Genomic DNA, 23473 nt, shown 5'->3' on the forward strand with positions numbered 1-23473 from the left:
ATGTGATCACCTGCTATTATCTTCTTCTAGGAAACAGTCAATGGTAGATCTTGCTGAGTTTTTGAGGGAGAAATCATCTCACAAATGGGAAGTGGCCAGTATGGGCCGGTCCACAGAAGGTTCTTCGTACTTTGGAGGGCAGTAAAAACGTGGGGTTCTGATCTTGTAATGTCAAATGAGCTTCTATCTCCAATGCCGTCCAGCCCCTGGGATCAGTGTTGGACACAGCCTTAGGGAAAGCATGATAGGAAAGTGCAGAGTGGGTGGGTGGATGTTCTGTGGGCAGATGACCAGGGGACCATTGGTGTGAAGCTGAGTGAGGTAGGACTCACTCATCCTGTTGGCCTATTAAGAGAAGAGAGGGAACTCATCTGCATTAACCACAGGCTGCTATGGCCAAGACACACCTGAGTACTGCCCCTTCCCAGCGGAGTCATCCAACGCTGGTTCCACTGAGTGTGAGCTACGTGTCAGGGAAAGTTGCCTAGCCTCTCCAACCCTTACCTTCCCCATCTATACAATGTGAACATAGCGATGACTTGCTTTGTGAAGGGTGAATGTGAGTGCCCAGACGGTGTCCTGTACCAAATCATTAATATCACCTTGCTGATAGCTGCCTCATAAAGACAACCGGACCCAGTCTTTGCAAATGCTTTATTGTTATTACAAAGTAAAATTCGGAAAGCTAATCATCAGTGCCTGTCATCAACACCCTACTGTCTGTGAAAGACCTCTGTTCTCTCTCTGTAGCCTGGCCTGTGAGGTGAGAGAGATGATGGCTGCATTCTAGGGATGGCGTGATCCTGCACTGGACCCCAACATGATGGACTCACAGATGATGGTCAGCTGTTGTGCTTAATGGATGAGTGGCGTGTGAGTGGACTGAGCCAACCGTGACTGCCCTAGAGCAGCCTTTAATGCTTCCAAGGGTGGGATTCTTGTCTTGATCCTTCTCTGTATGTGGGGAAAGTCAGGTTTACAGATGGACTGTGTTATGCCAGTGTCACACATGTGGACAAGGCTGGGGCTGTAGCCCCTATACCAGACCTTCATTCCAGAGTTCTTCCCAAACCATGATGAATTGAGAGTTGTTGGCTGATAGGTGGGACCACACTTAAACAGGTGCTTTGTGGTAGCTCACACCTACTCTCCTGCAGAACCTTGTGGCCCTGGATTCTAGCCTGTCCATGCCACAAAGGTACAGTGTGAGCCTGGGCACATCAGCTGGCCTCTCTAGGCCTCTCTAGGCTAATCTTCACTGGCTAAAGGCAAGGGAAAGACCAGTGTTGTCCTAATCACCCATGTCTCCTTGCTGTATATCAGAGGAAGCAATTATCAGTATATTGACAGCATTATGGCCTATGATGCCTCATTAGGCAACTAAACCTATGTGAATCACTAGCTACCAGAAGACAGATGACCATACCACACTTCTGGCTCTCCTATGAGCTCTGCCCAAATGGGAGGCCTGTGGAATTCAGGAGCAGCCCCCCTCAGGGGTGGTTCACTTTCCCAAGGAAGAGGATGTTCTGATTCTGCAGTATGAGTAGCAGAAAGGGCTTGTTGAACACAATCCTTGGTGGACTCAGTTGGGCCGATCGGAAGGTGAAGATGACTCCTGTGGCTGCAGCCGCCCTGGTCCCTGCCTCATCCACGTCCACCTTTGCTTTGTGCACCATCTGCAGGGGGGACACTAGGTGTCAGTGGACCGCTGGGGTTGGGGGAGTCTTTCCAAGAATTGGCATAGACATTGAAACCGTGTCTGTGGGAATCAACACCAAAGCACCAAAACACTGAGCAATGAAGTGGTAGGAGAGGGAGCCACTGAGCAGGTGCCCTGAGCCAGACACTACCTGGAGGCACATGTCAGCCATCGAGTTCCTGTGACACCTGACAATGACATATGACTCTAATTTTACAGACAAGAGAAAAGCCTGGAGACTCAAGGATTCGCTGGAGGCCATACATCTAGGGAAGAAAGAAACGGGTGCCCCAGATTTTGAGATCTGATCACTTGATATAGGATTTCTTTCCCTTAGGCAGGGCATGGCTTTCCATTGCCAAAAGGATAAGACTTACAGGAACAGCTTTGTGCTCTGGGGAAAGGAGGAAGATATGGGCTGGGCTGGGCTGGGCTGGGATCGGATGGGCTAGGTTGGGGTAGGATGGGATGGGTTGGGGTGGGATGGGGGGGGTGAAGTGGGATGGGTGGGTAGGATGGATGGGAAGGGATGGAGTCGTCTGAAGGCCGGTACTCAGTAGTCTCAGGACCCACCTCTGACACCTGGGTGTTGGGGTGGTCAGTGATGCCGGACAGGTCTGCATAGGAGGAGAAGACATCACTGATACCAAGCCTGGGCAGAATTTTCTCCAACTGGTAGGACCCTTCAATGGAGAATCTGGGAAGGTAAAGCTGGAGTTCCCTAGAGAGAAAAACAAGCACCAAAACAAAACAGCTTTTTAAAAAATTTTTTGGTAGTTTTTGGGTTTGAACTCAGGGCCTCATGTTTGCTAGGCTGGCTAGATGTTTCCAGGTCTGGAGTTGTTTTTCTCCAATTACTTTTAGGATAAGGTCTTGCTTTCCATCTGGACACATGACTTTTATCATTTCTTGGAGCACAGGCCCAAGCCACTATGTCCAGCTTCTCCTTGTGGAGATGTGGTCTCAGGGACTTTTCTGCCCTAGTTAGAGTGGAATCACGATGTATCCCATGTAGCTGTGGATGACAGGAAAGTCTGTGAGACTACCAAAACATCCAAACAAGAGCGGTGGCTCAAGTGATAGAGTGCTAGCCTGGAGCACAAAAGCTCACAGACAGTACCCATGTCCTGTGTTCAAGCCCCAGGACTGGCAAAAACAAAAAAACAAAAACAAGTCCTTTTCTTATCTGAGCATGAGTGATTCATACTGTAAGCCTACTACTTGGGAGGTTAAGAAAAGTTCTCAAGACCCTTTCTGAATCATAGCTCAGTCTCACAGACTGCCCAGACTACCTTCAAACCATGATCCTCAGATCTCAGCCTCCCGAGTAGCTAGGATTATAAGCGTGAGCCCCAGAGCTTGACAAGCAAAGGACATACTTTTAGGCTGATCATGGCTCATGGAATAACTTTCAATTGGCTTCTCTCAACCTCGTCTGCTACTCTGGCTCCTTCCCTATGCTGTGGATACAAACGGCTTGACCTCAGAGAGCCCCCCGGGGAAAGCTAGCTCTCAGTTCTGGTTCCTTCAGCAGGGCCACACCCCTGGGCCCATGACCTCATGAAATGCCCGGATGTAGAGGCAGCTCACTGGCTGCTTGAGCCCTTGTTAGGCCCGGACCACCTTGGGGCCTGGGGATGGGAGGGTAGTACTGGGCTGACCCCGGAGTACTCTGACGAGTACCTCTTTGTGAACATGCGAAGCCACTTTTTCACCGTGTTCTGGCTCAGCCCATTCTCCAGCTGCTCCATCTTGCCCTGGTTGGGGAGAACGAACAGCGCCGTGGCATTGCCTTGGTAGGGGACGCCCACCACCCTGCAGGCAAGGGTCTGGTCCAGGAAGTAGTCAAACTCGTCGACGCGGTTCATCATGGGCACCTGCACGGCCGTCTCCGGGGTCACGTGGAAGTCCTGCTCCTGAGTGTTTTTGATGTTGAAGGCTGTTTCCCACTTAGCTAAAGAAAAAATAGCGACGGGGATGGAAGAGAGCTTTGTCTAAGAAGGAGAAAACCCCACCTGCCCATGAAGAATGGAGACAGTCTGCAGACACAGCAGCAGGACACCCAAACTCCCAAGGCCCGAAGGTAAGTTCCTTAATAACTCTGGGACGGCCTGGACCTCTTATGGGGCCTCCCCTCCATCTCCCTTTCCCCCATCCCCCGCATCTCCACCTGCCCCCTGAGAAGATCAGCTTTACTGTCTGCTGAGGACCTTGGCTCTTTGTGTTCTTTGATGCTCTGCTATTATTCACATAGCCAATGGAAGAAGTCCAGACAAGTACAAGATGGCGGACCATGCTCAACCTGACAGCTGCGAGAGAGTTCCTCTGCTTTCCTTAATATTTGATTTTGGTCTCAGTTTCCTCTGCTGGAAAGATATGATATTCCCCCTCCCTCCCAGAAAGTTGTCATGTGAACAAGGTCTCCCCTCCTTCTCCCAACCCCCACATTTTCTCTTTTGCTTAAACCAGTCTGGAGAACGATCATCCTACAACTACCCCCCTGAATACCTGGTATCATAGGCAAGCACTACCACATCCAGATTACTAGTTGAAATGGGGTCTTACTTAATTTGCCTGAGTTGGCCTTGAACCTCCATCCTCCCAGTTTCTGTCTCCCGAGTAACTGGGATTACAGGAGTGAGTTACCATGTCTGACCCTCACGTCTTAGTAGTTACTAAAGACAGACCCCCACCAAAAATCAGACTCATTTTACACCTGTCTTCTGCGGCTTGCTGTAGCAGGATCCATGCTGAGCTAGGAATCATGAAATCTAGACTTCGTTTGTGCCACTCTCCACCATTGAGTGACATTTGTGTCTATTCTCCAAAATTCATTTGTTGGTTCTAACCCCGAGGGTCACAATATTAGGAGGTGGGGTCCTTGGGAATCAAATCCGTGATAAGAGCGGAGCCTCATGAATGGGATTGTCATCCTTACAGGAGAAGCCCTCCCATGGACACTGGCCACAAATCAGGGGACTGCCTCAGCAGACTCCGAATCTATGGCTGATCCTCAACTCCATAACAGACCGAGACCCACCCTGGCTGTCTGTGGCTGCTGAAACAGGGACAGGACAATTGAACTCCCCCCCTTCCTGCCTTTTCTCTCTTCTCCCTCCTCTTTCTCCACTCCTGCTCCCTCCCCCCCCTCAGTGGGAGCTGGGAGGGCTGCCAGGGGCACCTCATCTAGAAGGAGACATAGAGTCGCCCACTGGCAGGGCTGGGTGTTCACCTGCAGTATAGGTGAGGAGAGAACTTTTCAGAGGAGCAGCAGGTGCTTCTCTACAGACATCCTGGTAGCAAGGCAACTGGAAAGGCAGCAGGCAAGGGCCGGGTGAGGGAGGGGCTGGGACATGTCCGCCAACCTCTTTCACGCCATACTCATTCTCTGAGAGGCGGCAGGGAAGGGCAGCCTGCCTCCACTGACACCATCTCACCAGCAAGAAAGTCTTTCCTGTATCCCAGACCCCAGGGGGGTTGAAAGCCACCCTCTGGTTCCCTTTTGTGTCTATTGTTTTGCTAAAAGCAGGAGGCAGGAGAGAGAAAGTACAGATTTCAGCCCCAATTCTCACCTTTAAAGAAAATGTAATTCACAATCACCATGAAATGGGTGCTGTCCAGGTTGCGGATCAGGTCCACAATCTTGCCATTGGTTTGCTTTGCCACATAGTCGTTGATCTGCTTCATGGTTGCGATGGGGTCTCCAAAGCTGACGGGAAAGGTGTCTGCCAGGTACAGCGTCTTCATGGCCCTTAGGAAGCTGTCGTGAATGGCGATTGCAGGGTCCATGAAGAGGGCGTTGCCCAGGGTCAGCTGGAAGCCCTCTCTGGGTTGGCTGAGTTCCTGCAGGAGCTGTTTGAAGTCCTCATGGAGCTGGTCCTCTGACCTCTGCTGGAGGTGGACGCCCAGACTCTCCAGGATCTGTGCCTTTGTGTGGGCTTGGGCTCCCAGGCAGAGCATGGCCAGGCTGGTGGTCACACTCACAGGGGAGAAGAAGATGTTCTGGCCATGGGCAGCCGAAGCCAAGCTTCTGTAGAGGTCAAAGGTGAAATCCTTGGGACCGGAGGCCACGGTAGCTCTGCCAGAGGGCTTCCTGCCTTTCTTCTTCATCTCCCGGGGGTGGTAGCGGCGAGTGGTAACCTGAGGGCTGAGGAGCATCAGGCACAGGAGGAGGACCAGCTTCATGATGGCTGCCCTGAAAGGAAGAACAAGAAGGTGTTCTTGGAGAGGGCATGGCTGGGCTACTTCCTGTGGAGAGAGACCCTGGGAAGCCAGCAAGGCTGACACTGTGGAGGGATGAACACACCCAATGCCCAACATGTAGGCTGGATCTACAGGGCTGCCCTGCAAAGGCTGGAGCAGAGTTTGTAGCAGAGGGAGACAGCTGCTTCAGGAGAGACTCGGGGGCATGATGTCCAACAGTCAGGAGAAGAAGCAGGAGGCAGAGGAGGTACAGGTATGGCCACCAGGACAGGGTTCTTCCCCAGCCATGCCATCAATCTTGATGTGGGGAGTCAGGGTGGGGTGGGGGGAGAGAGCCTCTCACGCTCTGTCCTGTCAGCATTGCTGAGGCTGGCAGGGAACGAGAGTCTGTACCCGTGGTCACAGGCGTTTCTGTGGGTTTCCTGACCAGCCCTGTGGTCCTATCAGCTCAGCCCAGCTGCTCCCCTGTGCAGCGAGAAGCCAAGGAGGGCACTGGGGTGTCCACTAATACCCTCCTCTTCCTGAGGCTGCTCCAAGTCACCCTTGTGTGACACTGTCCCTTCCTGAAAAATGCTTGCACACTCAGTGTGGGAATCCAGACCTCTTTCTTCTTCCATTAGGGGGTGAATAGTGCCCCTTAAAATTCATATGAAATCCTCACCCCAACACCTCACTGTAAAACTTCACTTACAGAGGGACGTGTACAAAGCATTGAAATGAGGTCATTGGATGGGCTCTAATCTTTGTGAGCCCACTGTTGGCTGCTCACACCTATAGTCCTACCTACTCAGGAGGCTGAGCTCTGGGGGGCTGAAGTTTGAAGCCAGCCCAGATAGAAAAGTTCATGAGACTCCAGCTCTAAAACAACTAGCAAAAAGCCTAGCTGGGGGTCTGGCTCAAGGGATAGAGTGCCAGCCAAACAGATGTGAGGTCCTATGCTCAAATCCCAGTACTAGAAAATTAAAATGAATAAATAAAGAGGGTGATAGGATCCCGGTACACACCTGGGGATGACCATGTGAAGACACAGAGTCTGTAGCACCTGCCAGCCAAGGAGAGGTGTGCCGCTATTTCTCTGATCTTGGACTTCTCCCATTATGAGAAAATAGATCCCTGCTGTCTAAGCCCCCAGCCTGTGGGGTCTCTCCTTAAGTCTTGCAGTGGAGGCTGCATTCTCTCCTGCCCTCAGGTGGACCTCTGGGGGCTTTCTATGCTCCTGCCTCCTTCTCGAGCCTTTAGTCCCTCTTCCTCCTCCTCCCTCAAGTCTGTCTGTCCAGCACCTGCCTCAGGGCCTCCCATCGTCTACTTTGCTGGTACCTCCTCATTTGCTGCGTGGGTTCAAACCTCAGCTCACTGTATTCTCCTAGTAGCAAGTTGCTGTTCCTGGAGCCAAGGCCTACCTGGGGCCTTGGGAGGGTGGCAGCCTTCCCTTAGTGTGACAGCCCGCCCCAGTATGACAGCCCACCCTTACTGTGACAGCCCACCCCTAGGGTGACAACACACCCCTAGTGTGGCATGCTGCCAGAGCTGCGGGACATGAGGTATATCACATGGCAGATCCCAAAGCCCCCAGCTGACACCCCAGTTCCTCAGGGGGTAGCGTGGGGTGCAAGCTTCCCATGCATGCAGACACAAGCTTGGTGATGTTTCATCCTTGCACTGTTCTTGGGAAGAATCCAGGTTCCTGGGGTCCCCATGCCACCATCTCATTGAGTCCCCTGGACCCAGATCAGGAGGGATAGCCTGTTGTGGTCCTAAGACCCAAGCAAACCCAAACCCCAAAAGGTCCAAGCAGCAGAATGGTGGTCCCACGGTGAGACCCCTGGCCGGGAAGGCGTGGGAGCTGCAGACAGGGCTGCAGGCCTGCCTCTGCGACCAGAGTTGAGTTCATCCCCATCATCTCCAATCTCAAGCTGCACCCTGAGTTCAGAGGAGGCTCTTCTAGAACATTCTGCCTGCAGAACCCCTGGGATTGGGGTACAGCAGCCTCGGTATTCACCTGGCCACAGGAAGCCCAGTGAGACATCCCTTCTCCACTGAGCTCTCTGTCTTGATATAACTTTGTCCATCAAGGGGCGGCTCAGGCTCCATTCCACAGACAGGAGAGCGTCTCTAAGCACTGCCCATTCAACGCCCCCAGATCCCTGGGCTGTGCCTCAAAATCCTGCTTCTGTGAGCCCCGAGGTAGATAACCCTAATCAGCAGATAATTCAGCAACACTCTGCCCTCTTGCTGCACTCCCTCTTGGTTCTCACAAGATAGCACCTTTCCAAGTCTTCAAGACATGGTGGGGAGGAAGTCTTGTGTCCTTTGCCCGGTCTTTGTGTTCTGTACCCCTGTGTGGGGGAGGTCCTTCTGGACAACCCACAAAAGCTCAGGGCAAAGATGAGAGCTTTCCTACAGGAAGAAGCGGCCCCAGAACCCATGCAGCTGGTCGGGTCTCCTTAGCAAGCTGCTCCTGCTCCCTGGGCCTCAGTTTCTTCACTGGCAGTACCAGGTCTGTCTATAATCAACACTGGGGGACAAGAGCAGCTGTATCACCATAGCTCCCCCACCTTGACCAACAGCTCTCTAGGTCTCCAGGGATAGCAGGGTCTGTGCTGCAAGGCCCAGGGTCACATCGGATCCCCTGGGTGGTCTTGTTCTGTCTGGATCCACTCCTTTAGGAAAGCCACTAGTTTGGAAGGACCTAAGAGACTCTCTGTAGGTATGGCTACATCTAAATTCACAGCAGGAAGGCCTGCTCATCAGCTCCATTTTACAGATGGATAAACGGAGGCTGAGAGAAATGGAAAAGCTTATTCTAGCTAGGGAATGATGGAACCTGGGTTCATATCTGGGTGCTTCTGGCTAGCTCACGCGCTGACCTTGGCTGCCTTTTGTGGCTCTGGGGAATGACACCTCCTTCCTTGCCCCTATCTTCTGGGTGCCGGCTTTTCTCAGGCTGTTCTCTCGCATTAGGTCCCTTACAGACTTGGGATTATCTTAGTATCGCAGAGGCCAGAAAGGCTTCTTTGACGGCAAGAAGAGTCCTCAAGAGCTCACTTTAAAAAAATTTTTAGAAAGCCTGAGCATTTGCATTCTGCTCTGGTGGAAATACACAGCTTGGATGGAGATTTGTACCAATGCAGAGCCAGGGTATGTCTGCCCCAGGTCCCAAAGGAGGACAGGGAGACGCTGGGCTGGCTGGTCCTTCCTGGCCCAACATGAGTGAGCTGCAGTCTTACATGGTTGATTCAAGACTCAGCTGAGGAAGGATGCAGCGGTGTGTGTGTGTGTGTGTGTGTGTGTGTGTGTGTGTGTGTGTGTGTGTGTGTGTGTGTGTGTGTGTGTGTGATGATCCAATATCTGTTCCTTCACTAGGATTTTCCCCTTGTTTTATTATTATTATTTTTTGTTGTTGTTCTCAAAGCCCCACCCTTAGAAAAACTGGATATTCCTCTCATGTGATTTCTGCTGTGTCACACGCTGCTCAGCAGCTCCCGGGGGTCAGGGAAGCGGCAGGACCAGCCTGCGGGCAGCCTCCAGCGTCTACCCTGGGAGTGTGAGGGGGCTGTTTGTTCTCAGCTGAGCCGATCACATTTGAGTTTTTCCTGATTTCTAAGGTCCAAGACAACAGGCACTGAGAACAGAAAAACTTGCTGTGTCCCCATCTGGTCCTGCGGCCTTGTTTCAGAGGCCCCCCACCTCTGCCTGCGGGATCTTTCCTTGTAGGGGGGCTGTGCTGGGCATTGTGGGATGGCTGGCAACACCTCTGCCTTTGCCTACCAGATGCCTGTAACGTCCCTTCTGGCGGTGACCACCTAGCCCGTCTGCACAGGGGGCGCAGTGCGCCTGCGTGAGTCACAGCATTGTAGCTGTGTCTCAGTTACACTGTGTAGATGGCGTAACCATTTCCGTCCTCCCTGTGAGGAAACTGAGGCTCAGTGTTGCTGAGGTGGCTGGGGGAGGGGAGACTTACCTCATTGACCTCTCCCCCCCACCCAAGGGCCCAGCTTATTGCTGGACACCACAGAGGCCTTTCCTGCCACCTTGGGACCCCACAGAACTTTAGATCTCTCCAAATCTGGTACTCTGGGCCTGTCCCCTCCACCCCAAGCCCACCGGGGCCCATCCCAATGGTGTACTCACTCTGTGCAGAGACCAAGCGTGTGCACCGCAGAGAAGGCAGCCCACGGAGCTCAGGAAAGGGCAGAGGGCGGGCTGGGCTGCAGCCTGTTATTGTCTCTGATCCCAGGGCTCTGTCCCCACCCCAGCCCAGCCCCGCCCATCCTGCTCCGTGCGGCCTTTCATGCACTGGCCAACAGACCTCAGCAGACACAGTGGCTTGAGTCAGAGCCTCTCACCACGCTGCCTGTTCACTGTGCCCCAAGGCCATGCTGGCCACCATCTGCCTCCCAAGAGATGGAAATGCCAGGCTGCCAGCTGCTGGTGCTCCGGAGCAGAGCAAAGGACACAGTTGACCACCCTCCTTCTGCCAGGCAGGATTCCTTCACTTCCTGCAGTCAATTTCTTGTGGATTCTGTGGCCTTGGGCTGCTTCCCCACAAGCCTGCCGTCCGTTTTCTGCAGTCAGTGGGCAAGTCTCACAACGGTGGGTATGCAGAGGTCATTGCACCCACCTCCAGTCACCAGTGACCCCACAATGCTCAGAAGGCCAAGGGGAACGTGGAAGGTCTTCATCAGATTAGGGGCCTGGGGACCAGAACCTTGAGGCCAGGGCTCTTTGCTCAGAAATGGGCCACATCTGGGACTTCAACTTGTGCTCAGTTTTCTCCTTTGAGGCTGAGGCTCTCTCATGTTGCCCTAACTCAAGGGCATGTCTAAGACCGGGTGCCCTCTGCTGACAGGAGCTTTATGATGTTTCTAAATTCCCGGGCCTGTGGCTTCCTCTCAGCCCTGTGCACAGTGTGTGGCCATGACCCAGGAAGGTCGTGTGGGTGCGAGGTAGAGCGCGCAGGGCCCAGTATACTCCGTGAGCAAACTCGATGCTCACAGCAGGTCCGTGCTCCCTCCAGACATCCCCCACCCCCACCCATGCTTCTCATGACCGAGGGCAAGGTCAGTGACAGGGCCTCTGGGAGCCCCAGGGAGGGTGAGAACTAGAAACCAGGCTCTTCTCAGCCCGGACACTGCCTGTGTTGTGATCCGTCAGTGTTGGATACATCACCAGCCAATACATCACCACCCGACGTCTTCAGGAAAATCCTGGGAATTTGGGATTAGGTCAACCCTGCCTTTGACCTCCCATAATTCTGCTGTTGCACACCATACCTTGCTGCACCTGTTACTTGTCTGCCTGGGTCTGGGTCCACATGTTCACCCTCCCTCCCTCCTTCATTCCTCCCTCCCTTCCTCCCTTCCTTCCTTTCTTCCTTCCTTCCTCCTTGCCTTCCTTCCTTTCCTCCCTCCCTCCCTCTCTCCTCCATCCCTCCTTCTCTCCCTCCTTTCTTCCCTCCATCCCATTCCTCCCTCCCTCCTTCCTCTCCCTCTCTCCTCCCTCCCTCCCTCCCTTCCCTCCCTCCTTCCTTCCTTCCTTCCTTCCTTCTTCTCTCCCTTCTTTCCTTCCTCTTTCCTTCCCTCTTTCCTCCCTCCCTCTCTCTCCTCCCTCCCTCCTTCTTCTCCCTCTCTTCCTTTCTCCTTCTCTCTCTCCCTTCCTTTTTCCTCTCTCCTTCCTTCTCTCCCTTCCTTCCTTTTTTCCTTCCTTCCCTCCTCCCTCCCTCCCTCCCTTCCCTCCTTCCTTCCCTTCTTTCTTCTTTCATTCCTACTTCTTCTCTCCTCTCCCTTTTCTCCTTCTCTCCCTCCCTCCTGGTGCCTGCTCTCCCTTCTCCTTCCTCTCTCCCTCCCTCCCTTCCTCCCTTCCTTCCTTCCTCCCTCCCTCCCTCCCTCCCTCCTTCCCTTTCTTCCTTCCTTCCTTCTTCTATCTCTTCCTTCCTTTCTCCTTCTCTTCCTCCCTCCTTCCTCTTCCTTCTCTACTCCCTCCCTCCCATCTTCCTCCCTCCTTCCCTCCCATCTTACTCTCTCCCTCCCTAACTCCCTCCTGCCTTCCTCTCTTCTTCCCTCCCTTCCTTCTTTAACCAGATGTAACTGGTTAAGACACGGTCACACTGGAGCAGAGCAGACTCTAATCCAACGTGAGCCATGCTCATTATAGAGGGGAAATCTGGAAAGAACTTGGCCCCTTAACTGCTGGCAGGGGCTTATTGCCTGGGGCTGTCAGCATGGCACCATCTCACCTCGAGAAGCACCACATCCCACAGAGGGCCTCCTCCCTGCCCTGTGTCCACCACACCAAGTCAGCAGCCAAGGCCCCAGACCTGCATCCTTGGGGACCCCATGTCCCCCCTGCCATTTCCAGGGCTCTGGCTGGTACAGGGCTCTATGCTTCCATTCACCGAGGAGGGAATTCAGATCCACAAGAGAAGCCATGGCCCCAGTGTATCACCGATGGAGTGGTGGGACCGAAGTCCTGTCCACTTCCCTCCACACTGCAGCGGTCCCTCTGCCGGCTGCCCGGCCACCGGTCCCTGCTCTGTGACATAGCAAGAAATACATAGTTGAGCTCTTCTCTCCAGCAACTGAGTCAGAGGTTCTTACACCTCATAGGGAGTGGTACTGGAAGAATCTTTTTTTTTTTAAATTTTGTATTTGATCCCTAAAACCTTTTCAATTTCTTAAGTGATAGTAGTGTCCGACATAGAACTCCTCTGGTTACCAGAGAAAGCAACCCTATGACTGGAAGGCTGGGAAGTTTTGCCTCATCACTCCTGCCCTCTAGGGACAAGAGAAAGACAAGGCTCATCAATGGCCAACATAATTAACTGTGCTGTGTAGGATTTGCCATAAACTGGAAAGGACAAGGACCCAGGAGCTTCCAGCCAGCAGCTGATCACGTGGAGGAGCATCGAGGGGGAGGGGGAAGCGTGGGAAAGGTCCTGGAGGCTCCCCTTCCCCCAGGCTTTGTCCTGTGCCCCTCTTTCATGAGACTTCATTGCTGCCCTTGATTAACAGCATAAACTGGCAACATTCTGTCAACTCTCCTAGCTGACCACCAGACTCTCAGGGAAGGGGTTGTGGGCATGCCGTGTACAGCCAGCTGGCAGAAGTGTAGGTGCATTAAAGGACAATCTGACTCTGACTCCAAGTGGACCATGAGCCAGCTGGACAGAATGGACTTGTAGGGTTCAGCATTGGAATCTGCCACGGTTTTGTGAAGGCCAGAATGTGGTACCAAAAAGGCCTATGGCTTGCTGTCCCCTCTCAGACACAGTGAGCCCCCATTCTAAGTGAAGAAGGAAGGGAATCACCCCCTGAGCCAATCTCTGCATGCCACTCCCAGACTCCTCACCACTGTTACCCTCCTGCGATCCAGGGTCTCGTGGGGACCGGAGTGTGTCACAGGTGGTCACGCTGTCTCTGTCTGCACTCCGCCTCAGAGGCCAGACATGTTTTCTTGCTGGCAGATGGCCAGAGGATCACAGACACGATGGTCCCTCTGCACACTGGCTTTGGGCTAGTGGCAGAACCTTTACAAACCCAAGGTCCCAAAGACAGCGACAAATGTAAAAGGGGCCCGGGCACCGCACGCGGGCTGCAGCATCTCCTGCCTGACATCTTTATTTCACTTCAGTGTTATTCTCTTTAATGCTCCCAAAGGGCATTTTGAAATCTGAGAGGTTGGACTAAATATTTGCCCAATCAATTTCAGGCCAGGGCCTGTTAGCAGTGGTGGTGCAGAACAAATAGCTCAGCGACCTTGTACATAGCCCAGTGTCCAGCTTTCCTTCCCATTCACTTCTTCACTCAATCGTTTGTTCATTCATTCATTCTGTAAGTACTGGCTGGGGCACTGGTGTATACAGTTGGCGCAGAGATCAGGGAGCTCAAGGAAGTCAGAGCACATAGTGCTGACTGAGGTGTTTCATCTCATGGGCTGGGGTAGGTTAAAAAGGCGAAATGATTCTCAGGCCAGTTGCTTTTGATAGCAGGATGGCCTTCTGTCTTGAAGGGGTGTGGGTGGGCATTTGTGTGAGGCCTTGTATGGCATCTCAGATGGAAATCTGTAGGAGAAAGGCTTGGAGGAGGCCTGAGGAGACAGCAGGATCTTCTGTGACTGAAATCACAGGAGATCGGAGAGCAGAAGGAGGGACTGAGGCATCAGGGCAGGCAGTATCAAGGGAGAATCTCTTATGGTCCCTTTTTAGACCTGACTAGACTCCACTCTAAAGGAAGAAGGAAGTGAATCAGTCTCTGAGCCACGTCCACCAATAAACCCATGGGCCACTGCCCAGAGGAGGCGTTAGTCATACACCACTGAGGTCAGCAGCTAACGAAGCTAGTTTTTGCAGGCCTGCCTCCTTCTACAGGAGCTGTGCTCATTCTCCCTCTCTCTGCAGGGGGAGGTGAGGGACCTTGCTCCTTGAAGAATTCAATATGGGCTGGACCAGCTGGGACAGCCTATATTACTCAGGAGGGGAAAATGAGGCCCAAGAAGAGGCAGAGTTTGTATGAATTTCCATAGCACATCAGTGGCAGGGCCAGCAGGTGAAAGACATGCTCCCAGCTTGTCCCTTGTTCCTGTCTCCTCACTCTTGGGCAAAGCCACCCATACCAGAGCAATACGAGTACCTCTTATGGCCACAGGCAGGAAGCCCTCACCAGCCTGGATTGGTGCCTCCCCTTCCCAGATCCTAACCTGGAAGGAGGCCTGGGTTCCCCTTACCATCCACCTGGACAGCCTACTGGGATCTAGAGCACCTTTCTCCCTATGCCCCCAGGTTTTCCAGGGAAGGACAGGGTAAACCCTAGAGGGACAGGCAGAAGACACCTTTGTGAGGGTCCAGTATGTAAGCAGAATGGCTTCAGAGTCTCTGAGACATCACTTGGTTTAATCAATGTGGCCAGCTAGAAGGCTCTCTCCCGCTCCCCAGCCATCTCACCCCCATCCACCCATGCCCCTCCCTTTGCCAATGGCTTCTGCCCTGGACTCAAGCCCCTCTCACATGCCCAGGCTTGACCACAGAGCCGCTTCCATGCAGCCCTTCCCAGCCAAGTCCTCCCGCTGGAGGCAGGGAGACCTGAAAGGGCTAAGAGGTTGTGGGCTTGACCACCTTGCCCTGAAAGAGGACAGTCTGCATCCTGGATGAAAAGAGGATCATGAAGAAGGGTCTGTTGAACCGCAGGACTGGAGGGTTGTGCTGGGCAGATAAAAAAGCAATGGAAAAACCAGTGGCCGCGGCAGCCTCGGCGCCAGCTTCATTCACGTCCAGGGTGGCCTTGTGGAAACTCTACAAGAGAAACCACAGGCATTACCTCCACAGGCATTACCTCCACAGGCATTACCTCTGCAGACATTATGCTGGGTGGTGCTGGGTAAGGACTGGAAGACAGGGAACTCTTAGTGATCAGCATTGCCAAACCACCCATTGCTGGGATGGCAAAAACCTGTGGTCACTGAGTTGGATGACAGGTATCAGTAATGGAACCCTGTGTATGTGAGATCACGTGATCACCATAGCCATTCTACAAAATCAGCATCATATTGACCATTCTCCACATGCGGACAGTTAATTCAAAGACCAGGCAATGTCCCAAAGTCATAAGAAACAAGTCTTCAATCTGAGAGGGTCTCTAGTACATGTCTGCTTTCCCCAGCCAAAGTCACATTACTCTTATTTAAACACACATGTGCACATACACATACACACACATATACACACACCTGGGCTATTTCCATATTGCATTTCCTCTCCTTGAGGAAATGTGTCAGCTCTGAGACATGACCCTCAGTGACTAGCATGTGACTGTCCCACCCCAGCTGCTCCCTAGAGGCATGACCCGCCCTCCCCCCCCCCAAGACTTGCTGATCCTTGATCACTCACTTTGGATACGTGCAGTTTCCGCTGTCTGGTGATGCCAGAGAAGTTAGCCTGCTGAGAGAAGATGTCCCTGAAGCCCAGCGTGGACAAAATCTGATCCAATTCATAGGAGCTTGAAATGGAGAACTTGGGGAAATGCAACTCCACTTTTCGGTAAAACTTTCTGGAAAGAAGATTGGGGAAAACCATTCAATTCATGAAGCAACCAGATTTCCAGGAATGCTCAGTCCTCCTTAAAGGGTACTCTGACCATACCTCCACTTCTGCGTTTGCTCAAAAGGAATGCCTGTGGCTCAGGTGCCCTCTCAGAGAGCAATTGCAGTGGCAGCAGGCTGCGTTCCTCTGTGTCTCCTGGGCCCTACAGCCTGGGAGCTCCTGCCCCTGGGAACTCATCTTCCACAGATGTTGAGTTCTGGGGCATCAAGGGGCTGGGAGGGTCGGGTGCAAATCCTCCACATGGCCCTTTGCCTTTGCCTCTGCTGGGCCCTGTGCACCTGCTCTGTACTGGATTTCTTCAGCCAGATCGGAGTGAAATTTTCACCTCGGTGGGGGACCTCAGGATGTCTTCTTTCCTCTACTATGGCTAAAACCTTTCACTCTGAGGCATTGGGTGGTGGAAAGCTGCCTTACTACTTCCTTGTGAGGGTAGATTTAATTTTATTAAGCCACTCAGGCAGCCAGAGAGCACTACATTTGTTTCACATGGGGGCAACAATGTCAGAGACACAATATCACTCGACCCATAGCCTGTGCAAAAGAAGAGCTACATCCAGATCCCTCAGCCTCTATGATGGTTCTCTCCACTGGTGAGGGTGAAATGATATTATGAATACCATAGAAGAGTTCACTATCCTGGGGACCCCATGGAAAGCGAGGACAAGTATCTTGCATAATGAACCCACCACAACCTGTTTGGGGACCCTGGCTTGTCAGTAAAGAGCCTATCTGCAGACCAATTTAGCATGAGGTGGTATGCTGGTTACCTGTTCTGGAGCAAGCGGTTCCACTTCATTAGCATCATTGGAGTCAACATCAGTTCCACCTGCTTCATCTTGCCTGGGTCAGGAAGGATGAAGAAGGCGGCTACAGGGCCTTGGTAATCCAACCGCAGCACAGAGCAGGGCACGTATCTGTCGTGAAAATACCAGTGCGGCCACCAACTCCGCATCATGGGCACTCTCACCGTGGTGACCGCATCCACGTGGAAGTCATCCATCCTGGTTTTGGAGACAGAGAAGGGCTTCTCCCACAGACCTGAAGGGAGATGTAAAGGAGGCAACAGAGTATCTATGGCCAGAGAGCCAACCCCCCAAGGGAGGAGCACCACCAGGGGCCCTCAGCCTGGTCCCTTCTATCTCATTCGTATACACCACCAAGGGCATCCATGGCAGACGAGCCCTCAGGCTTGTTCAGCTTTTGGAAGAAGTAGTAGAGAGTGCTCATTGGCTGCTGTGTGCACAGCACTGGAACTCAAGGGGGAAACAGGAGGGGATCCTTGAGCGGAGTGGGAGCAGAGGGGCTGGCTCTCCATCCAAGGTGGGTCCCTTCCGCCATTGCATTGCACTGCTCTGAATGCAGGGAGGGGGGCAGATGTGGAGGCAAGAAGATGAGAGATTTCCATCTGCTTTCTCCATGGACTACAAAGCAAGGTTTTTAAGAAAGAGTGGAGAAGGGCATGGGGATCAAGGAGGAAGCAGATCCTCCTGGTTCTGGGGAGCATAGAGAGGTGTGAGGGGACCATCCATAGGTGATGTACGGTGGCTGGTACAGACCCACACTCACAAATACCAGGCGAGACCACTGTCCACTTGGGTTATTTCCTCCAGCCACAGCCAGCTGCAGCAGATGTGGGGAGGAGGTTGAGGACTAGCATTAAGCTGGCATACAGCTGTGCAGGTAAGTGTGAGGGAGAGCACATGGTTTCAAGGCAATGATCGCACTGAGCACTGTGCAAGCCTGTATCACTCCAGGCAGTTATGATCAGATGGACTTAGAGATGGTTGGCTGTGCCACTCAGTCTCTGCCTGCTTCCCTGTAAGTTCCCCCACCCTTATACTTTGGGGGGCAGCACCCCAACCTCTATGCTCAACAGTGGGCTGGTTACAGTGGTTTGACCTCACCTTTGAAATAGATATAATTCACCAGCATCATCTCGGTGTCTGGGCTCAGATCACTGACCAAATCGATGATCTTTCCACGAGTTTCCTTCTTTACATGGTCGTTGATGAGCTGGACTGTGCCCGCAGCGTCTTCAAAATGGGGGCGGAAAATCTTGGGGTTGTAGAAGGCCACGGTGTCATTGAGGAACCCCGGCAGGAGCTCCAGGTCGTGGCTCAGCAGCAGCACGTTGCCTAAACGCATTTCCAATCTGTCGTCCTGGAGGCTGAGGACACGCAGCAGCTGCTGGAAGCCCTGGTGGACATTGCGTGTGGACAGCTCGGTGAGATTGAAGCCAAGGCTGGTGAGAAGCTGGGTCTGGCTCCGTCCACGGGCCCCCAGTGACAGCATGGCCAAGGCCGCTGAGATGCTCAGTGGAGAAAAGAAGATATTCTTCTCAGGGCTTTCCGACGCAATTATGTGGAAGAGGCTGAAGGCAAAGTTCATATTGCCAGCAGTGACCTGGGGGTGTAAGGGACCCTCCTCTGCCCCCTGAGCCTGCTTGTCAGAGTTGTTGTTGGGAGCTTCATTGCCACCCTGACCACAGGAAAGGTCCAGGAATCCAACCAAAAGGAGCAGGCAGAGAACACGATGCATGCTTGGATCTCAGATCTGCAGAGGGAAAAAGATACCTAGAGCATTCCCGATCAGATGTCGGGCCTTGCTTAAATAGCAGCAGGCCCCGCCTCAGGACTGCTGACGCATTGCTGTAGGTGGAGACTCATTGGAGCAGCACCTGTGCTGGTAAGGACCTACAGGCCCTCTACAGGACTCATACCCCTTCACATTTTTGTTCAGGACTGCTGACGCATTGCTGTAGGTGGAGACTCATTGGAGCAGCACCTGTGCTGGTAAGGACCTACAGGCCCTCTACAGGACTCATACCCCTTCACGTTTTTGTTTTGTTGTGACTTTGTTTTGCTTTTGTTTCAGATAAGACCTTCCAGAGAAAACCCACATGGAATTGGTTCAAGCTGGATAGAATTGCCTATCCAGCCCCTCTTCCACAGAGCTACAGTAAGCATGGCTTATCGAGAGCTAACTTTCCTCCACCCAGGCATTCCTGCCCACCATCTTTGACCACACAGTGTAGAAAGTGTGATCTGCCACTGAGCCTGAAGGTCGCATGTGCTGCCTCTGAAGGTGATGGCGGGCCTTTCCACTGTGAACAAGTCTTGAGTGTCCCCAGTAAGTGTCCTGCCTCCCCGTGTTCAGGGAGACACTCCTTTGGGTGTTTGCCCTGCTGCTCTTTCGACTTCCTGGAGTGATAAATCTTCGTTGAGTCTTTTATCACCTGATTGTGCTTACCCTTGGAGTTCCATTACAGAGGAACACCTGTGCTCTGGTGCAGACAGAATACCGGGAGATACGCTGCTGTTCACCATATGCATAGTGCCTTTATTTGATAGCAGCACTTTAGATTCACAAAGCATGCTCCTGTGTCCCCATCCTTTTTATTTATCATCCCTGTCAACATAATGAGGCTTCGTCTCATTTCAGAGAGGAAATGACCAAGTCACCACCTAGCCAGTGTCCAAGCGGGAGCCCAGATCTATTCTCCACCAGGCCCTGCTTCCCTGTGCTGCACCTCCATGCTTTATCTCCAGGCCCAGGGACAGGACACAGGCTGAGCATTTCCAAGGTCATTGGAGCATCTGCTCCTGCCATCCATGCTGTACTTTACAGTCTACAGTCCACGTTCCCGACACTTCCTATGACCCTCCCCTCCACCAGCAGAGGCCAGGGGAACAGTTCGTATTACAACCCTTCCAAGAAGGGGGGAGTGATGGTCAAACGGAACCTGCTAAAGGTGGCCGTGACCGGTACTGATCTCCTTCTCACAAGGAACTTGACCTGGCCAAGGTAGACGGTGCCATTTTCCCCACCAGATCTGCTCTTGCTCTATCAAAGGACCCATGGTTATTGGACTCTGGGGCCAACAGCCCAGCAGCAGCTCTAATATCTCTGTGGCAGCCTTATGCCTACCGCTCTCCCTTTCACCCATTCTCACATCCTTGGGCCTCTCTCCTCCCCTGTAGGACAGGATCCTAGTCCAAGTCTCCATGTATTTTCCTCAAACCAGGGCTCAGAAACTTTCCCTAGGGAAGGGAAGGGCCCGATTGTGACCTTGTGATCTGGCAGGGCCATAGCCTCTGTGGTCATGGCTCATTGGGAAGCAGCCTGGATACAATGTACACAAATACACAGAACCCTGTTGTAGCAAAACTTGATGGACCCTGAAATCGCTTCCAAACAAAAAAAATCACAAGAGTTTGTCTATTGATATTTCTCTCAGCCACCTACGCAACTTACATTTATGTTTATGTTTGACATTCACCGCATCTATCTTCAACATCACACATATATTTTGTAGTGGCCCTTCTTGGCCAATGAAAAGCCACGTTTCTCTAATGTTGACTACTGCAGTAGCTCCTATGTGGTCTTTCTCCTCTGTTTCCCCTCAGCAGCTGGACGGGACATTTGAAAACACATCTCCACTTACCTGCTCAGCATGGCTGCCAAGATCCCCACCCCCAACACCACGAACTTCTCTGTGGATTTATGTGAGATCACCCAGAATCTTCTCTGGCAGGAACGTGCCAACAACTCCTGGTCTGGGAGCCGGAAGACTTTGGCCCCAGCCTGATCCACCTCAAGCTTTGGGTCTGGATACCTGCTGCACAGTACTGCAGCAAGAACAGTGGGCACCAGACATAGGGTTGGCATTTCTCACGTCCAGGAGGCACGGGGCAGTGAACTGTGGTCCTGGATGGCCTGAGACTTTCCTGGCTTTAGCACTGAACTGCTGGGACCCAGGAGAGCTCATAGTCCTGTGCAAACGTGTCACCCTCCCACTGCAGTCTCCATGTATCCATGGTCCCCGGGCTACTCACCGCACTGCCAGTCCTGCGGGGGGCCCTGGTGGCTGTCAGAGCTGTGGTTTATCAAGTGCAGGTGGACCAGAAAACAGGGCCTTTGAGCAGGATGCAATCCTCCCCACTCAGCTAATGATTAACGTCCAGACCCACAGGGAAGACATGGTATCCCACAGACAGCGAACTCCTTGCAGATGGGCCCACTCTAGAGCACTCCCTCTTTACACCCAGGGACCCCAGGGGTTCTCACATCTGCTTAGTGTGTGGCGGCTCAAGCCACCACCAGCCCTCCCCACCATTTTCTGTGTTTTAGTCCATATAGCCCTGTCTCTGGGCTTCAGCAGGCCCCCTCCCATGTCACAAGGAGGGGCAGCAAAGTCCAGTGACTCCATGAACTAGGTGAGGGAGCTGCCAGGTGAGAGGGAGGGATGGCGGCTGTGTGGACAGTCAGCCTTCACAGGCCACACTCACCAGCCATGGGCTGGGCCTGTCCAGGGCCTTCAGCTTACTGCCATGGACTATAGCATTTGGAGCCTTGGACCTCACAGGTTCAACCCCAAGGAAAGTGCATCTGGGACAAGGTAGACCCCTTCTTGGGCTGAGCATGCTTCCTCCCAAACCCTTGACCTGAAACCTGCTCTCTCTCGAGGAGCCTCTAGCCATGGGGAAAGCTATGTCTTAGGCAATTTAAGAAAGAACCGTGGTGATAGTAGAAGGGGTACAGCCTGTGGTGTTCAGGAGGAGGTGCCTTAATGACTCAGGGTTCCTTTAGGAGACTTTTTGTTTTTGGTGGTAGTTCTAGGGCTTGAACTCAGGGCCTAGGCACTGTCTCTGAGCTTTTGTGCTCAAGGCTAGTGCTCTACCACTTTGAGCCACAGCTCTATTTATGGCGTTTGGTAGTTAATTGGAGATTCTCATCTCCATGTCTCAAGGAATTTCCTGTCTGGGTTGGCTTTGAAACTTTAATCCTCAGATCTCAGCCTCATGAGTAGCTAGGATTACAGGCATGAGCCACTGGTGCCCAGCTTAGCAGACCTTTTGGAAGCGTTTCTAGGTGCTTGGGACTTAACTGAATGAATATACACACATAGCTCTGGGACAGGGCTTGGGATCCCTGAGCCAGGAAGAACTTGGGATGGCAAAGCACGTCAAGCCAAATCCCAGTGTCGTCATCATGTCAATATTGGGACAAGAGAGGACTGGATGTGTTAGGCTGTGAGATCTGTGCTGTCACTGAAGTCTCTCTCCTTCTTCTCTCTCTGTTTCTGTTACTCTAGCCCTCACTGACTCATGGCACACCAATGCCCAGGAAGCCATCAACCCGAGTCAGGACCTACCATTGGCCATGAGATGGGAGCTGAACTTCCTTTTGGCACCCCGGGCTTCGTTTCTGGGACTCCCCTCACATCCACTGGAACAGCAGCTCCAGCTTTGTCCCCCATGGCCTCGCAAGGACAGGACAGGGCTGTCACACATGGGGAACCCTGGGGTTTGCTTTCAGGAAAGTGAAAATACAACACCCCTTTCACCACAGTCCACATCTGGGCTTTGCTCCGTCCCTCAGCGCTTCAGCGAGTGAGGAGCTGATGTAACAGAGCCCAGGGGTCAGCCTGTGCCTGGCTGCCACCCCAAGGACAGACCCTTGTCCCTGCTGTGAGCATGGCGCCTCTGACCTTTGGTCTGTGGCACCTGCAATGCTCTGGACAGAAGCCAGGTATTGGAGTCAGGCTGATGCTGCCATCTCTGAGCTATAAATTTGGACAAGTCACGCCATCTCTCTGTGCCTCAGTTTCCTCATCTGTCAAGTTAGGGGCAGTCAGAACACTGGAAATGTGGGCAGGACAGCAGGAGTGTGCGGAGTCCTCTCGGCTCACGGCACATCCTTCTTCCCTCCAGGGCCCAGCAGCGGGGAAGACAGGCTGGAGGGATGGATCCTGCAGCATGGTAGTTAAGTCACTGAATTTGCCTTGGTTTCCTCATCTATAAACTGTGCAAACTGTCAGCAGGGTAATCAGAGGGTCCAGGAAGTTGACACCTTTGGGGGCTTAGAGTGGTATAAATTCAATGCCAGGTGAGTGTGGAAGTCCAGCATCTTTTTTTTTTTTTTGGTCGGTCGTGGGGCTTGAACTCTGGGCCTGGGCGCTGTCCCTCAGCTCTTCAGCTCAAGGCGAGTGCTCTACCACTTGAGCTACAGCACCACTTCCAGTTTTCTGGTGGTTTATTGGAGATAGGAGTCTCACGGTCTCTCCTGCCCGGGCTGGTTCAAACCGTGACCCTCAGATCTCAGCCTCCAGAGTAGCTAGGATTACAGGTGTGAGCCACCGGCGCCCGGCTAAAGTCCAGCATCTTTTATTCCAGAAAAGTGCCCAGTTCCCTGACACCCCACCCCTAGTGTGTTCACAGCCTGAGGCAGTGATCAAACTCTTTGGAGTCAGGGCATCTTGAGAATCACAAGGGGGCTTGGTCTGCCCTCAACTAGCCCTGGATCCCACAGTGAGGAACATTCTGGAGCCCCTTGGGGTACAGTGGTTCCTGTGTGCCTGGCAGTCACTTCCTCCATAAGAATGGACTGCCCAGGCAAGTGAGCTTTAGATCTGGCATGCAGCTACATGTCATCATGGAAGAGGAGGAGCAACAAAGCAGAAGGAGGAGAAGAGC

At 52.9% G+C, this 23473-nt stretch overlaps 2 protein-coding genes across 2 annotated transcripts in view; both read right to left on the reverse strand.

Moving 5' to 3' along the window:
• Window positions 1-636: 636 nt before the first annotated feature.
• Window positions 637-18545, reverse strand: Serpina5 (serpin peptidase inhibitor, clade A (alpha-1 antiproteinase, antitrypsin), member 5). The gene is made up of 9 exons (XM_013013225.1): window positions 17903-18545; window positions 16766-17036; window positions 15786-15945; window positions 14992-15191; window positions 6009-6086; window positions 5275-5897; window positions 3386-3656; window positions 2276-2423; window positions 637-1679 (listed from the first exon to the last, which is right to left on the reverse strand). The coding sequence occupies exons 1-9, from the start codon at window positions 18534-18536 to the stop codon at window positions 1494-1496; spliced, it is 2571 nt and encodes an 856-aa protein (XP_012868679.1). The 5' UTR covers window positions 18537-18545; the 3' UTR covers window positions 637-1493.
• A 1081-nt stretch (window positions 18546-19626) lies between these two features.
• The window catches only part of LOC105983387 (alpha-1-antiproteinase-like), a 5230-nt gene continuing 1383 nt past the window's right edge, over window positions 19627-23473 (reverse strand). The window contains exons 3-5 of the mRNA XM_013013235.1: window positions 20834-20846; window positions 20443-20626; window positions 19627-19705 (exon numbers count right to left, since the gene is read on the reverse strand). Of these exons, the coding sequence (XP_012868689.1) occupies window positions 19627-19705; window positions 20443-20626; window positions 20834-20846 (276 nt within the window). The remainder of the gene's footprint in view (window positions 19706-20442; window positions 20627-20833; window positions 20847-23473) is intronic.

The sequence above is a fragment of the Dipodomys ordii genome, unplaced genomic scaffold (assembly GCF_000151885.1).
Source record: "Dipodomys ordii isolate 6190 unplaced genomic scaffold, Dord_2.0 Scaffold2, whole genome shotgun sequence".
In the NCBI taxonomy this organism is placed as follows: Eukaryota; Metazoa; Chordata; class Mammalia; order Rodentia; family Heteromyidae; genus Dipodomys; species Dipodomys ordii.

Bases quoted from the DNA above. Each gene is read 5' to 3' on its own strand.
- Serpina5 (XM_013013225.1), bottom strand. From the start codon at position 18,536: ATGCATCGTGTTCTCTGCCTGCTCCTTTTGGTTGGATTCCTGGACCTT. The intron at 15,192-15,785 runs GTGAGTGATCAA...TTTCTCTTGTAG, and splicing joins GGAAACTGCACGTATCCAAA to AGTTTCCACAAGGCCACCCT. The intron at 1,680-2,275 runs GTGGGTCCTGAG...TCCCCCCTGCAG, and splicing joins CCAACACCCAGGTGTCAGAG to ATGGTGCACAAAGCAAAGGT.